We start from the raw sequence: 16,691 nt of genomic DNA, 5'->3' as shown, positions 1-16,691 counted from the left end.
AACATGCTGATACATAGATGATAGATTATATGGTTAATACATCGATGGTAGATCATGAGCATGATACACTGATGGTTAATCATGCTGATACATTGATTTTAGATCATGCGCAAAGTCTTTCCTATTCTCTGTCTAACAGGTACAGCATGAAAACAGAGAGCTGCAGTACAGTATTTTTTTTTTTTTATGGATTTTCCCATCCATTTGGCTGTGCATGTGGGGTGTGCTTTGTTCCTTCTGGGGAAAATTATAACTTGTTAACTGGATTTGTTTGGATCCTAGCAGTGGGACCTCCAATCATCAGCTTGTTATCCCCTATCCTGTTGATGGAGGATAACAAGCTGAGTATGAAAATACTGCTTTATAGTGACATCATCTTGTATTATAATGTTTTATTTGCCATTCCTTTTCTATATCTGTGTCTTGGATACCCGGGTGACATCTAGTATGACTGTTCTGCCCAACAGGGGTTGTTATCTAATTTTTGGAAATGTAACCATGTTTCTCCATCCACCTATCTAATGAAAAAAATCTCATTGCTATTCTATTTAAAACAAGGCAGATTCACTGTTCAGATTATATGACAGTCAGGGTGGACAATCTGTATAAAACCAATAATCAAAGAAATAAAGCGAACACATATGGTAGCACAGCATGCCAACAGAGTTATACCTGGTTAGAACAATGCACAACACACTATGGAAACCATGCTCACCTTGAGTGGTTGTGCAGACACCAGAAGATCACTATATATGGAAGCACCACACATGTCAGTAAATTATTGCATAAAATTGGGAATGGATCAAGTCCTGATGAAGGCACCAAACCAGTCCCAAATTGCGTTGTTTGTCTACTGCAGTAAACTACTCACATACCTTGGTTTGTGGTGCCTCTATTTCAAGCAATAATCTAATATTTTGGATTGCTAAGAAATAGAGGGAATCCATCCAAATTTCACACAATTATAGGCCAATACAGGGCAAATACCATTTGTATAAAATATGCCAAAATACAGCTGCAAAAACTACTTCTTTTTCAGTGTGTTTTTTTTGATACTTTCTTATTTTTTGTGTGTGTGTGTTTTTGAGGCAGTTTTTTACTGCACAGTCAGGGAGAGTCTCAAGAAAGAAATTTTTTTTTAATGCATTTTTTTACGTTGTTCCACACTAAAAACCACGCCATCATGCACAAAAGCAATAACCAAACCCATGGGCCTAAGCCCTGGGTGCAAAACCCCTATTGACGCCCACTCCTAAAACTTCACTTTTATTGTGATATACTAAAGAGTGTGTTTGTTAAAACCAAGGTATTGATGTTGGTGGTTAAAGTATTCTTAGCCAACTGGCTTTTTCAAGTACCAGTGAATCTGCAGTATTCACCTCACAGACACCAAACACCATAACCAATGTTAAAAACAGTATGTGTGCCCCCTCTACATCTTTCGTTGCATCTGCAACATCATCAGGAGGAAATGGGACATCCCTCCTGATGACTTTGCTGACGCAACAAAACATGTAGAGAGGGCACACATACTGTTTTTAACATTGGTTATGGTGTCTTGAGTCTGTGAGGTCGGTACTGCAAATTCACTGGTACTTGAAAAAGCCAGTTGGCTAAGAATATTGCCCATGGGTTTGGTTATTGTTCATTTGTCTCCTTACTCACCTGGGGTATAGATTGAGTAATTGTTAACATGCACAAAAATCTCCTAAAAAAAAAGCTGGCTTTAGATCTTACCCATTTATTTGGAGTAAACTATGCTGATCACAAGAAGAACCTCACTAAAGTTGAAAAAAAAACAGACCAAAAACCTAAGGCTTCCATTAAAATCACTGGAAAGTAGTTTTCAAGAAAACTGTGTGTTTTTTTTAGGCACAAAATCCATTGTTTTCGTCTCAAAAACCATGCTGATTTTGTCTGTGTAAATAATGCCCTAAGGGTCATTCACCACAATAGCAGTTATGCTAGGCCATGTTCACATGGTAGAATGTCCGTGCAGAATTCTGTATGAATCTTCCACACAGACATTCTGCAGCAACAGAGTCCCATTAATTTCAATAGAATTCTGCTGCTTTGTTCACATGGCAGAATTTCTGAAAATCCTGATTCTGGCTTCTGCAAAAACATTGAACATGTTCAATGTTTTTGCAGTTTCTGCAAGAAAATGAATTTCTATGAGTCTGTGCATTTCTGAGCGGTCCTAGCGTCGGCATGTTCTGCCAGTGCTCTGCTGTTCTGTGTGGACATTTCGTTATGTGAACATAACCATAGAGGTTTTCTGTATGGATCTGTTTTCTGTGATACATAGGGAAAAAAACAATACTTACACCACAATGTTCCTATACCTGTCAATCTTAGTGAACTTTTGGGGGGAACCCAGCGCTTTGCAACACACTGCGGTAATGGAGATATTGAAGGCCCTTTCCCTCAACTGTGGTTTGAGGTGCTCAGGTGGTACCAAGACTTCAGTGCCCTTAGCTTAACTGGTACTTAATTCTCTGGCTAAGTGAAGCCAAAACACATCATGATTGGTTGGAGGTACATTGTGAAGAGCAATCACAGCAGAAAGTCAATACAAAAACATACTGGCCCAGATTTATCAATCTGTGACAAAAAAGTGTTTGTGGCCAGACTGGATTGGACTAGCTGGACCAGTGATCTGATGGGTGAGCAACATGTCCTCTATTGAGGGGGTATTTATTTGGGGAAACTATAGAAGGTTCCCGTAGCCACAAGAGGCGCTTGTTTACATTGGTAACCATAACAGTGCATTTAAGTATCTGGTGTATTGTTTTGCTGTCTCCCCTAGTACCCATATACTCCTGGCTACTTCCCAATCAGCACATGACACTGTTCAATGTATTAGGTATATCACCTGGCAGCATTATTAGGACTATCATCTGTATACTGGCAAATTTTGTATTTTCTTTGTGATTTTAATTGGCAATATAATAAAATGGAATTTTTTAACTTGCAGTGGTTACGCTTGTTAGGTGTTCTTTTTGGTGTACTGTGCCAAAAATGTGTCTGATTTGCCAATAACAACCAATCACAACTCTTATTTTACCTTATTTTACCAGAGGAATCTGAGATATAAATGCTGAGCTGTGATTGGTTGCTATGGGCAAATCAGACCATTTCTGTCTTAAATGCTGTTTAACTGTTAGGAGACAAATGTGATCTAAAATCTTTTTTTTCTTGTTTTCCCCACTCAGTTTTGGTGCACGAGTTATGTCATGTTTTTGCTTTCTTTTCTTCAACAGATAAACAATTACGTTGGTCAAGCCAAAATCATTGTGCAGCTGGTGACCAATGGCAAAGATGTCCGGCTACATGCCCATAGCTTAGTAGGAAAACATTGTGAAGATGGAATTTGCTCTATAGCTGTGGGACCTAAAGACAATGTTGTAGGGTGAGTTGGTCTTTTTTAGTCTATATTGTTACAGGTGATTCTGTTCATATATGTACAAGAAAGCAGGAAATAACTTCTAAACCCGTGTGCTTGGTTTGTTCAGATATTCCAAACCACAGCATGTTTCACATTTGCATGACATTCATTTGAGGTTTTTGTGCACTGACATCACACTTCCCACACTAGATGACTGGTAGTACTGATATTTACACACCCAGTCTCTCCAAAATCTTAAGGCCCATTTACCTTGATGATGATGAAAAAAGTATCTGATAGACATCTCGATTAGAACAATCACTGTACATGTGCCACCTTTGGTTAAAGTGCAGCAACAGCTATCAAAACTGATGATAACAATGATGCCAAGAGAAAATGCTAGTGAGTGTGAAACGGCTGTATGCCAAGGCAGAGTTCTCATGTTCTTTGAATCATTTAGTGAGAGTTCAATAAAACATGCCATTGGATGTCCCTACATACAGATGGTAATGGTGAATTTTATGTACATGCAGTCATTTAGAATCAGTGATAAACTATAGGTTTATAATTTTTTTCATGGACTTAGACCAAGCAGTAATTGTCCAGAAACAAAGAAAGAAATTGTGAAAATGATGTACCCCAAATATGGAATTGTCTTGAAACCTCTTAAACAATCTTCAGCCTATACTCAGAATGGGACCCAGGCTGTAGGTTGTGGTAAAATGGTTGCATGTTGATGATCTAACAGGTGAACCACAAGAGATTTATATCTAAATAAAAGAAACAGCAGTTCAGCTCATTGGGAACCCAAGATGCATGGATGTGTTTTGGTCAAACAGAAATAGTCCAGAGGAGTAGCAAGTTCCAGTATATAATAAAATGTCACATTATTTAATCTCAGTCAAATTCAACCAAGTGATGCATGGCGATGCCACTCTGACTGGTTACAGGCCATAAGTCTTGATGCCTTTTTGGTCTCACAAGAAAGGTTTATATACCTAAATAATATAGTTATCATATAATACTGTTGCTTATGTACCAAGAGCAAATTTTACCACCTTACAGTGATTAAAGGAAAACTGTCAGATATTTTCTGCCGCACTATCCACAGTACTGATGGATAGTGCTGGAGACACTGATTAAAACGACCCCTACCTTACCCTGATCCACCCGGCCGTTCGCACCCAATTGTGGTTTTATTCTAGGTGTATATCTTGCTGTAACTGGCACAGGCGGGGCTTCTGCACTGACGTCAGCTCCGCTTATGAATATTCATTCCCCCTCCAGTTAGGAGCGGCGAAGAGAGGGGGAACTGGAGGGAGGGAGGGGGGGATGAATATTCATAAGCGGCGCTGACGTCAGTGCAGAAGCCCCGCCCGTGCCAGTTACAGCAAGATATACACAGAATAAAACCACAATTGCGGGCGAATGGCCGGGCGGATCCGGGTAAGGTAGGGCTCATTTAATCAGTGTCTCCCGCACTATCCACCAGTACTGTGGATAGTGCGGGAGAAAATATCTGGCAGTTTTCCTTTAAATATTACCTCTATACTGCTACTGACAGTAAGGAGGTAATATTTTTGCCTTTTTTTTTTTTTTTTTTATGAAAAAAAGCATGTTAAGATAGCACCACTTACCCCACCCAGGCTCCTGTCTGTACTGTAATATTCTGAAGGGCTGCCTCAAGTAACCATGATGTCACTAGAGGAAGGACTTCAGAAGATACAAGTAAAAACAGGAACCCGGACCGGTAAGTGCCAGGCTACATACAGTATACAGTCATCTATATAGAGGTTAACTAGCTAATCTCAGCATTGCTAGTTAACCCCTTCAGTGCCAAACTGTTGCAGAACGTGCAGCCCAGCATTGGCGGACACTATCCAGCAGTCTATAGATATTTTTGCTGGTTAATCTACCTTAGTACATGTGGTGCATGTGGTGTGCCGCACCGGTGCAGAATGTATGCCCCTTCTGGAGCTTAATACATGATTACCTTTATGTGCAGCCTTTGGTTTTTCATCTGTTGCACGTAGTTTGTAGTTTTTGGGAACCAAAAACAATGCTTACACCAATGCTGTTATAGGAATAATGTGGATAAAAGTATTTCATAGGTAGGTGAGAATTGCAGTAAGACTTACTTCTGTGCTGTTACCTTGGATGCTGGTGTAAAAGTGTGATAAAATAAATTGCATATATAAATAATATAATAATATGTAACAATCTTGCTTGTACACTGATACAGCATGTGCTGTACTCTATTGTAAGGCAGACAGTAGCATTGAATGTAATTTTTTTTTTGTTTTTATGTTCCATGTATTAATAGGTTCCCCAATTTAGGAATTCTTCACGTAACCAAGAAAAAAGTGATTGAGATACTGGAGGCACGCATGTGGGATGCTTTTAAGAAGGGCTATAATGCTGGTCTTTTGGTGAACCCTGAGTTAAGTTACCCATATTCAGCGGACAGGCCATTTACTGGTTAGTCACAAATTAAAATCTAAAATAAGAAATGCACATAGTGGTGGTTTTCCACAGTTAACATTTGTCATGTATACACAGAATGGGCGATAAATGTCTGTTCGCTTGAGCCCTCCCCTGGGACCCCTACCAAATCATTGAATAGAGCATTCAGACTAATGACAAAACCACAGTGAGAAGGAGTTTGAATGGATCACCATTGCTCAACAGTGGTGCTTGGTGGAGGTTCCAGTGATGGGGGACCTAGCAATAGAACATTCACTGTCATTTATGAAAAAACTATGTAAATTTTTCTTATGTTATATTGTATCAATAATATATAGTATAATAATATATTATTACCATGTCATAATGGTATGGGCTTAGAAGTTGGGCCAGTGCCATCTACAGTGGAAAGCATGTATAATACACAGCCAGGCTGCTGCAGGAATAGCTAGGATCAGAAGCTTAAAGGGGTACTCCGGCGCTAAGACATCTTATCCCCTATCCAAAGGATAGGGGATAAGATGCCTGATCGCGGGGGTCCCACCGCTAGGGACCCCCGTGATCTTGCACGCAGCACCCCGTTACAATCACTTACACATACAATTATAGAAAAATGCTTCACTTACACCTACAATGATAAATGCCCGCCATTGTGTGATTTGTATTACAGAACGGGAAAAAGATCTGATTCGACAAGCAGCATATCAACAGTCAAAAGACATTGACCTTAGCGTGGTACGGCTGATGTTCACTGCTTTCTTGCCAGATAGCAATGGTGGTTTTACTAGACGACTTGAACCTGTTATATCCGTTCCCATATTTGACAGCAGTAAGTAGTTTTCTTGTTACTTTACTACATATGACTCACTAATGTTTGCTAAACATGCGTATAATAATAAAACCTATTAATTGGAAACTAACAAGCTGTTTACCCACACTAAATCCAATGTGAGCACTTAGCTATTGTAGTAGACTGCAGGTGCGCTTGCTACATCCAGAAGAGCGACGCCTGTGCCCTACTACAATAGGGAAGCGCTCACATGGCCGCAGGCTCTACCATTACCAGACCATGAGAGTCAAGAAAAATGTATATTCATATAAAGGGCGGCATTGCGTCCCATAAAAACATTAGGGAGGATAGTGGAATCATACCTATTGTCTCGGTCATGCAGATGAATGCTATTCTGTGTCCCAGCTGCCACGTCAAATTGTCAAAGAAGCAGGTTCACTTTCAGTGCCTGCATTGAGAGCTTTCCCAGACCTGTCTCTCACATAGAACTGATAGTTTTAGCATCCAATAAAAAGACTTCTAGAGCTGTCAGTTATATCTAACAGGAGTTACAAAAAGAAACCACAAAGCGCTCCGTAGTGTAATAAAGTCGGGGTGAGAGAATTAGCACAAAAAAGATATGAAAATTGCTCACCCCGTAGGTTGTACTCCCAGTCAGGCACAACACTGATGTAGACTTGTAAATGACACCTTCATGCAGCCGATCCCTCCACCATAGCTTGGTGTCCAATATAGCAATACTCCAACCACAACAGGGATTCCAACAGGCGCAATAGGTGAATGGCGGCGCTAGCCACAAGGGAACTCAGGCAGTAGCGAATAATGGATATTAAAATTTATTGTAGAACAACGCGTTTCAATGCCAGAACCGATGTCTGAGGAAGACGCCGGTTCTGGCGTTGAAACGCGTTGTTCTACAATAAATTTTAATATCCATTATTCGCTACTGCCTGAGTTCCCTTGTGGCTAGCGCCGCCATTCACCTATTGCGCCTGTTGGAATCCCTGTTGTGGTTGGAGGTTGGAGTATTGCTATATCTAACAGGAGTGGCAGGGAAATATGTGCACCAATGGAGAAGAACCTGCCTCTCTGACACTTGAGGCAGCTGGGACTTAGTAAAAATTCACAGAGGAAATATGACAAACAGTTAAGAATGACTGTTCAAAATAAAGCCTTTAATCAGTTTATTCAAAGGATAAGTCTGAAGAAGTGACAATGTGGAGTCTCGATATTAGATGGTCAGTTCTGAACTTTATATCATCTTAGCTGTTCTTCTTTTCCTAAGGTTTGGTTGGTTGCAGCTTTCTATCTTTCCAACCTCGATTTGCTATGATTTACACTGGATACATTTTGGAGGCATATAATGTTGCTTTCTTTTTCTGCATTTGGCATGATCCTTGTTTTGTGAAAGAATCTATTCTCCTGCCACTGTGATACTATAAAAGTATGAACAAATGTCCATTTCTTGTGTTTGACAGAAGCGCCTAATGCCTCTAATTTAAAAATTGTACGGATGGATAAAACCTCTGGCTGTGTTACAGGAGGAGAAGAGGTGTATCTTCTGTGTGATAAGGTTCAGAAAGGTATGCACATCTCTTATCTCACAGAAAACTATCATTCGTTGTGCCCCAAACTGGAGCGGCGTATTTGTTTGTTAATGGGCATTATTCGAAAGTTCTGTTATGTACCACACCAAATATAGCTCTCCACCAGATGGAAGAAAGCTGTCTCCTGTAGATAGCGTTCCTGTAAGTCAATACCCAACCCATTAAAAGCCTTCAAAACATGACTAGGGATTTTCCCCAAACCAGATTCCCTTCCAAAGGGAAGAGACACCCAAAGGTTGCACTAAATACACAGCTTTCTTCTTTCTGGAGGGTAGCAAATTTGCATATCCTCCTTTTATTCCAAGGAACCCTAGTCTGATGTATAAGCTGGTTGTGGTTTGAAAATACATTTTCATCTTTTAAAAGCAATGATTTAACAATGTACTGTCATTCTACTTTATGGTTTATTTAAATGAAAGACATGCACGGCAGTATATCTGGATACCAATTTTCTTGGCTCAGGAACATAATTGGTTAATATGTCTTTGGCACATAAAGCAAAATCACATTTCCTTCATAACCTTTGTTTGTTATTAGCATATACCCTGTTATATATATTATGTAATGCACATTGGGAGGCTATTTCAGGAACTTGTTACTTTACTTTATTGTTGGGGATTTGTTGCGCTTATATTTGCAAGTGCATACTTTTTGGTTGTTTGGATATACCCCCACTCTTGGTATATGCCACCTAAAGATGCATATGGGCATAAAAATGCATTAGTTCTATCTATTTATCTGACCTCTTTTTTCTTTCTTTGGGTTATTAAAGCAGACATCTGAAGTGGTAAAAATAAAAACTTAAATGGGCACTGTCAGATACAAAAACTTTTGATATGTTGTAAAGCATGTATAACCAATAGGTTTTGCAATTGCTTTCATTAGAAATTTTTCAGAATTTCATACTGAATAAGCCAGTCAAACAACTGCCCCCCCCCCCCACCTGCTTGGACACATACTAGTCCTGCTGTGTCCATGCATTATGGACAAAGTTCCTTGATTGACAGCTGTGAGTGCAGGGCTCATCACTGAAGGAAAAATCCTCCCACTGTCAGTTTGTGTCCCGCTACTGTCAGTGAGGACAAGCTGGGAGTTATAGTTTTGCTAATGTTAGGGGAGATGTGAGCAGACAGCATACTGAGGGAGGGGGCGGAGACCTGCACAGTGAGGCCACGCCCCCTCCCTTTGAGAGGAATTCAGACTAGTGTGCTAAATTAAAAGTGTAATAAAAAAAAATAGAAAGGGAAGAACAGTCCTCTAGGTATATAAATTATAATGAGTATATGAGATATGGCAATATGAATTGATGTGACCAGTATTGAAAATGAGTAAGGATTTAATAATAGATTAAAATACACATAACAGGTATACTGACAGGGCCCTTGCCGGGAATACCACAATGATTGTAGAATAATACAAAATAAATGAGAGCAAATAAATATTAGATAATTAAACAATTGAAAACATTTGCTAAAACAAATTTAAAAAAATTATAGACCTCAAAACCACTAGTAACTGTATGGCAGTTCAGAATGAATATCAGTTCAGAATGGATGTCCCAAATATAGGTGGATAATTATAGTATTATGATCGCTGGCATCACAGATTATTAGTGTAAAGATGAATATTGTGCCGTTAGCATGAAATGGACCGGTGCACTGCACCACTCACCACCCGTGAATGACTCCATTCCGAGGGTCACGCGATGTACCGGCAGTCTGGCACAGACCAGCGGCCGGCCTAGTTGGAGGACTGCGTGGATGTCAGTGGTCGCGTCCTGACATCCTCAGGTGATGGTCCTACGGAGTGGCACAGGTAGGCAGCTGGCCGAAGATGACGGGGTGGTGGGGTGAGTGTTTGGAGTGTAGCGTCCTTGTGGATGGGATTGAGCAAAGCGGCGCTGCTGGAGTGATCCAGAAATGAGGGTATTGCAGCTGTTGAAAATGGATATTGGTGAAAATAGTCCATATACAGTCTATTTGCAGGGTGGTATGAGGTCAAGTAATCCTTTGCAAGCCAAACACGTTTCGGGGTGTCCCCTTCTTCAGTGGCAATGTGAAGGGGACTGAAGAAGGGGACAACCCGAAACGCAAAAAGTGTAATCACATGAAAAGATATAATAAAATATTACAAGAATGTGAGGAGTGTACTTGTGAGATACTGTGTGTGTGTGTGTGTGTGTGTATATATATATATATATATATATATATATATATATATATATATATATAGTGAGCCTTTAGGAGCTTATTTTGGCATATCAGATGCAGGGCCAATTAGAGAAATGCTGAGCAGTCTTAGGGAATGTGGGGGCATTCAATAAACAATAGTTATTGTTATGTCATATTACACATACAACTTTCTAATTTGTCCAAATTTTGTTCCGTAGATGATATTCAAATACGTTTCTACGAAGAAGATGAAAATGGACACATCTGGGAAGGATTTGGTGATTTTTCACCTACAGATGTTCATAGACAGGTAGGGGTAAGATGTAGATTAAGGTGAAATTTAGAACTTTGTGTAGCTATTTTCAGGAAAAGGCTAGCCATAGATATTACATTTTGCTGTCAGAGTCTCTCCGTTTAAAGGGGTTATCCAGGAAAAAACTTTTTTTATATATCAACTGGCTCCAGAAAGTTAAACAGATTTGTAAATTACTTCTATTAAAAAAATCTTAATCCTTTCAGTACTTATGAGCTTCTGAAGTTGAGTTGTTCTTTTCTGTCTAAGTGCTCTCTGATGACACGCGTCTCGGGAACCACCCAGTTTAGAAGCGGTTTTTTATGGGGATTTTCTTCTAAACTGGGCGGTTCCCGAGACACGTGTCATCAGAGAGCACTTAGACAGAAAAGAACAACTCAACTTCAGAAGCTCATAAGTACTGAAAGGATTAAGATTTTTTAATAGAAGTAATTTACAAATATGTTTAACTTTCTGGAGCCATGCACAGGGAAAGTGGGGGATGTATTCCACCTTAGTCTGGTAATGCTCAGGCTTTCAGCAATAAAAAGTTTTTCCAGGAATACCCCTTTTAATAGTGCGCTGCACCGCGATAAGTGCTGCGCGCTTTTAGCCACGGGTCCCGGCCATTGTTAGAGGTCGGGCCTTAACCACTATGACGCAGGGCCACGGCGTGGCCCCGCGTTATAGAGAGGGAAAGGACTCAAGACGTACAGGTAATTTGCAAAATTGCGGTTTTCTTTTTAATTTCCCCACACAAATAGTATTTTTTTGGTTGCGCCATACAATTCATGGTAAAATTTGTGAATTAATTACGCAGGACAGCTGGTCGCACAAAAAACAAGCCCACATACTAGTCTGTGGATGAAAACATAGAAGAGTTATGATTTTTAGAAGATGAGGAAGAAAAAAAAAATGCAAAAATAAAATTGGCCTGGTTCTTAAGGTCAAAATGGACTTGGCCCTTAAGGGGTTAAAAGCACGTACAATAACAGGCACCCTTAAAGTGTACCTGTCATCAACAAAAACCTTTTATATAACGTAGATAATACCATTATATGTATTTACATTGGTTAAAAAATATGTATATTTTTGTCCCTGCAGCTATTGCCTGTGTGTCTCTATGAGGAGTCCAAATACAGGAAGTGAGGGTGGACAAACAGGGCTCTGTACACTGAGACTCTGACATGCTACGGGCTCACACTTGAGGATGATTGACAAGCCAGGAGTCTCCACAGAGCCCTGCTTGTCCTGTCCTCACTTCCTGTATTTGGACTCCTCACAGTTAATAGCTGTAGGGAAAGCACTTTTTCCACCCATAAATATACACGTTTTTTAACCAATGTATATTACAAATATACATATCATTGTATTATCTACATTATATAATACGTTTTTGTTGATGACAGGTACACTTTAAGCAGAATCATACTTTTACTGGTGGTGTGCATTGTGTTTTCTGAACTTGTGATACAATATGGGGGTTAAGGTACCTAGGTAACGACCAGTGAGTTCTATGACAGTGGGCCTCATTTACTAAGAGTGTCGGGTTTTTACTAGGGCGAAATGTAGTTTCAGACTTGCAGGATTCCTCTCTATTTACTATGGAGAAAAGTCAGTAAAATTTTCTGACCAGCTTTTTTCTAGGTGGAAATTCCCAGCCATTTATCCACTGTGAATTCAATAGTAAATAGATCGGGTTGTGAAACCACGCCCCTTTTGGTTGACCACGCCCATTTGCGGCAGACTACGCCCCTTTTTCGGCTTTTCACAGTACAATGTTGGGTTTGTTGGATTTTCCTGGCGCACACTAGCGCAGACATGTCGCAAACACTCTGAGCCAAAATAACCCGACAAAAACTGGTCGGTTTCAGCTTAGTAAATGAGGCCCAATCTCTCATTCATCTCTATGAAAATTGTGGTTGTCAATAGGTAAGGGTATTTTTGCAGAGGTTGATTGAGGTTTGGGATTCATGTTGTTCCATTATGTTCTTTAGTTTAACAGGTAACTCAGTGATATAGAATAAAATTGCATGTGATATACAGCACATATGGAATCAATTTATGTATATTTTTGTTATTGTTCCATACTTTATTTTTTTAGTTTGCCATCGTATTTAAAACTCCTAAGTACAAGGATGTCAATATTTGTAGGCCTGCCTCGGTATTTGTACAGCTTCGGAGAAAATCAGATTACGAAACCAGTGAACCCAAACCATTTCTTTACTACCCAGAAATAAAAGGTACTAAGCACAAATAATACCTACATATGATATTAAACCGTATATCATAATGATATGTTAAAGTCACTTATATAGTTTTTTACTTTACCTCTGCTTGTTTTACCAACCACTAGTGTGCAGTCAGTAAATATTAAATCATAGCAATGACAATTGATTTCACACATATTAAACTTGGCATTTGGTATCCAAATCACTTATGTTTTATTAAAGATCGATTTTAGTATGTTGTTCAACATTGCCTATATTTCAATTATTAGACTTTCACTATTGACACCACGACTTTTCTCTCTAGACAAGGAAGAAGTTCAACGAAAGCGCCTTAAACTCATGCCAAACTTCTCTGATGGCTTTGGTGGAAGCGGGGCAGGATCTGGAGGAGGGAGTGGCAGCGGCATATATGGAAGTGCAGCGGGAGGTTCCGGCACGGGAGGAGGTACAACGAACTTACGTTTTTTATATTTTCATCAGGTTTCATGCAGCATTTACTGATGTACAGAGTAGGAGATATCTTTACAAAAGCCAATTATTTCAGGCTATCATTGTTGTTGAACATCAACATTGTTCAAATCCATTGATATGTCCATTATTGACACATAGTGGAGGTCATTCATAACACATATGAAACTGATGTTAATGGAAATAAAATAAGATTTTATAAAACTTTCATATAAAATAACAGACCGATAACATCTGTTTCTAGCCAATAAAACATCTGTTTATCTCCGTTAATGTCTGTAATTTTTTTAACCATTTTTGTGTGAGCATGCTTAGTAGGAATAGCAGATTAAAAAAACAGAGGTTAATGGAGGTTACTTCTGTCACCATAGACTTCCGTGTTAAATTACCAATGTACATTAGAATATCTGTTTTTTATGGCGGGAAAAATAAAATGCTTGCCTTGTAATTTTCTTCATTATAAATAACTGAAATGCAGCATAACTGATGATAACTGAGTACAATGGATATTAAAAAAAGACCATAGGAGTGAATGGGATCCATTACCCTTATGTACATTTCCATTTTTCAATTTGACTCTAACGGAATTGAGTAACGGGAATGAAAACCGCTGATATGAACCCACCCTTACTTTTGTAAACATATTAGAAGCAGCTAACATACACATTAGATATATAACCTACAAAAACTGACAACAACGACGTACCAAAATGTACAACTTTATTAGGTATAAACTACAAAAACAAGGACCCCACCCCTAAAAACATCCCACCCTTAAAAAACATGCACCCCAGAACAAAGCAGGATACATCCCAAAATACAACCCACCAGGATGACAAGGTCAAATAAATACCAATACAATGCAGCATTAACAACTGCATACTGATAATTACCTGGTTGTGACATGGCGAGTGGGGGTGAACCTGCGCCTCTACACGTGTTTCGAGAAGGTCTCTTCCTCAGGAGGTTCTCCTGAGGAAGAGACCTTCTCGAAACACGTGTTGAGGCGCAGGTTTAACCCCACTCGCCATGTCACAACCAGGTAATTATCAGTATGTAGTTGTTAATGCTGCATTGTATTGGTATTTATTTGACCTTGTCATCCTGGTGGGTTGTATTTTGGGATGTATCCTGCTTTGTTCTGGGGTGCATGTTTTTTAAGGGTGGGATGTTTTTAGGGGTGGGGTCCTTGTTTTTGTAGTTTATACCTAATAAAGTTGTACATTTTGGTACATCGTTGTTGTCAGTTTTTGTAGGTTATATATTGTAGAGTTGGCTGACTACTGAGTTGTAGGTTATAATACACATTAGATAGTCTAGTATAGTCAATTGGATGCTAAGAATTGGCCCTTGTAGAATGTTTGTTTGTTTTTTCCTTCAGTGGAAAAAAAAAATTTCTAAGTCTGTTTGATGGTCATTACTGATTGGAAAGCTATGGGAATGTATGAGCTTTATGTTAGCTGTGTATGACCTATCTTCACAGAATGACCTATTTGATCCTTCATATTATCTCAATATACATACTGTAGTTGTTTGGATAAGAGGAATTTCACCATCTATATACCCAGGGTTGGTAAAGTACCAGGAAATGTATATGTATTTTATATATGTTCAGTATATGATTGCATGGTATACAATCGAGTCGCAAAACATCATAGTCATAGCTCAGGAATATTGTGGGAAGAGCATACTTCACTGTCAAATAGTCCTACAAGCAATTCAGTGTTGTGCATGCCACAACTTGTATTGCATAACTGGAGAATGAAGATTAAAATAACCATTCAGCAATGGTCTTAACAAGCTATAACATGCTACTTTAGTAATGACATATTACTTGGATGCTGTGAATATTGCTTAAGGACCCCAATGACTGAAATCAATTGAAACATATAGATGTGTTAAATAGTTTTTTCCTTTCAAAATAACATAGACATAATGCAAATATTTAACTGCAATTAGGTAACTGTTTTTGATCAGTTGGGGTCTAAGTGCTAGGATCCCCACCAATTTCTAAAAGGAAGGGACAGAATTGCTTAGCAGAGCGCTATGCCCCTTGTTTCTGCTCAGGTCTGTTTGGCTCTTCTTGGACTGCAGAGCAAGTGGTGTTCGCATTTATACTTATAATATAGGTCTATATTTATACAATATTTATACTACCCATAAATTATTTCACCATACACTTAGTTTTCCAAGTAAAGCCAAGCCAAGCACTCAGCTGAGGGCTTCTGTACCTTCATTTTAGTGATCAGTGATGGCCTGATTTTCTTTCATGTTTTCTTATGATCAGTATTTCATGTTGAACTTCAACTTTTGTATTATATTTTATATGACATAACGTGAGATATCCAAGTATTTCTTCATGGAAATGTTTGCATAACCCCATGCACTAGTAGTAAATCACAAGAAGTTATAAAGGTACAAGCACTTCCCTTGACTCTGCTAAGTTTGTAAAACCATTTCATTCACATAAATGAAAAACTCTTCCAAAGATACCTAAATTATCCTAGACAAGCCAAACTGTCTATGCATATGATTTATTATCTTTACCTTTATATAATAACTAGCTGAATACCCGGCGTTGCCCAGTTTTTCCTTTCTAATCCTTGTTGGAGAGGAAAATCAACAGAGGAGGAAGCTTTTGACTTCATATCCCATCCTCATATATTGTTGTCATATCCCAACACCATATCCCGACCTCCTATCCCATCCTCATATCCCGACGTCCTATCCCGACCTCCTATCCCGTCCTCATATTCTGTCCTCCTATCCCGACCTCCTATCCTGTCCTCATATTCTGTCCTCCTATCCCGACCTCCTATCCCGACCTCCTATCCCAACCTCCTATCCCATCCATCTACCCCAACCTCCTATCCCGACCTCCTATCCCGTCCTCCTATCTTGACCTCCTATCTCGACCTCCTATCGCAACCTCCTATCCTGACCACCTATCCCGACCTCCTATCCTGACCTCCTATCCCGACCTCCTATCCTGACCTCCTATCCCGACCTCATATCTCGTCCTCCTATCCCATCCTCCTATCTCGACCTCCTATCCTGACCTCCTATCCTGACCTCCTAGTCCAACCTCCTATCCCGTCCTCATATCTTGTCCTATCCTGACCTTCTATCCCGACCTCCTATCCCGTCCTCCTATCCCATCCTCCTATCCTGGTCCTCCTATCCCGACCTCCTATCCCGACCTCCTATCCTGACATCCTGTCCTCCTATCCCGTCCTCCTATCCCTTCCTCATATCCTGACCTCCTATGTCGACCTCCTATG

At 39.5% G+C, this 16,691-nt stretch overlaps 1 protein-coding gene across 2 annotated transcripts in view; it reads left to right on the top strand.

The window, feature by feature from the left end:
- NFKB1 (nuclear factor kappa B subunit 1) overlaps positions 1–16,691 on the top strand; it is a 128,554-nt gene that overhangs the window by 83,640 nt on the left and 28,223 nt on the right. For both annotated transcript variants that reach the window (XM_056566460.1, XM_056566452.1), the window contains 7 exons: positions 3,264–3,412; positions 5,712–5,866; positions 6,522–6,680; positions 8,120–8,224; positions 10,638–10,729; positions 12,816–12,954; positions 13,247–13,387. In XM_056566460.1, the coding sequence (XP_056422435.1) occupies positions 3,264–3,412; positions 5,712–5,866; positions 6,522–6,680; positions 8,120–8,224; positions 10,638–10,729; positions 12,816–12,954; positions 13,247–13,387 (940 nt within the window). The remainder of the gene's footprint in view (positions 1–3,263; positions 3,413–5,711; positions 5,867–6,521; positions 6,681–8,119; positions 8,225–10,637; positions 10,730–12,815; positions 12,955–13,246; positions 13,388–16,691) is intronic.

The sequence above is a fragment of the Hyla sarda genome, chromosome 1 (assembly GCF_029499605.1).
Source record: "Hyla sarda isolate aHylSar1 chromosome 1, aHylSar1.hap1, whole genome shotgun sequence".
In the NCBI taxonomy this organism is placed as follows: Eukaryota; Metazoa; Chordata; class Amphibia; order Anura; family Hylidae; genus Hyla; species Hyla sarda.
Note: the sequence above shows the minus strand (reverse complement) of the source record. Positions and strands in the feature narration are given on the sequence as shown.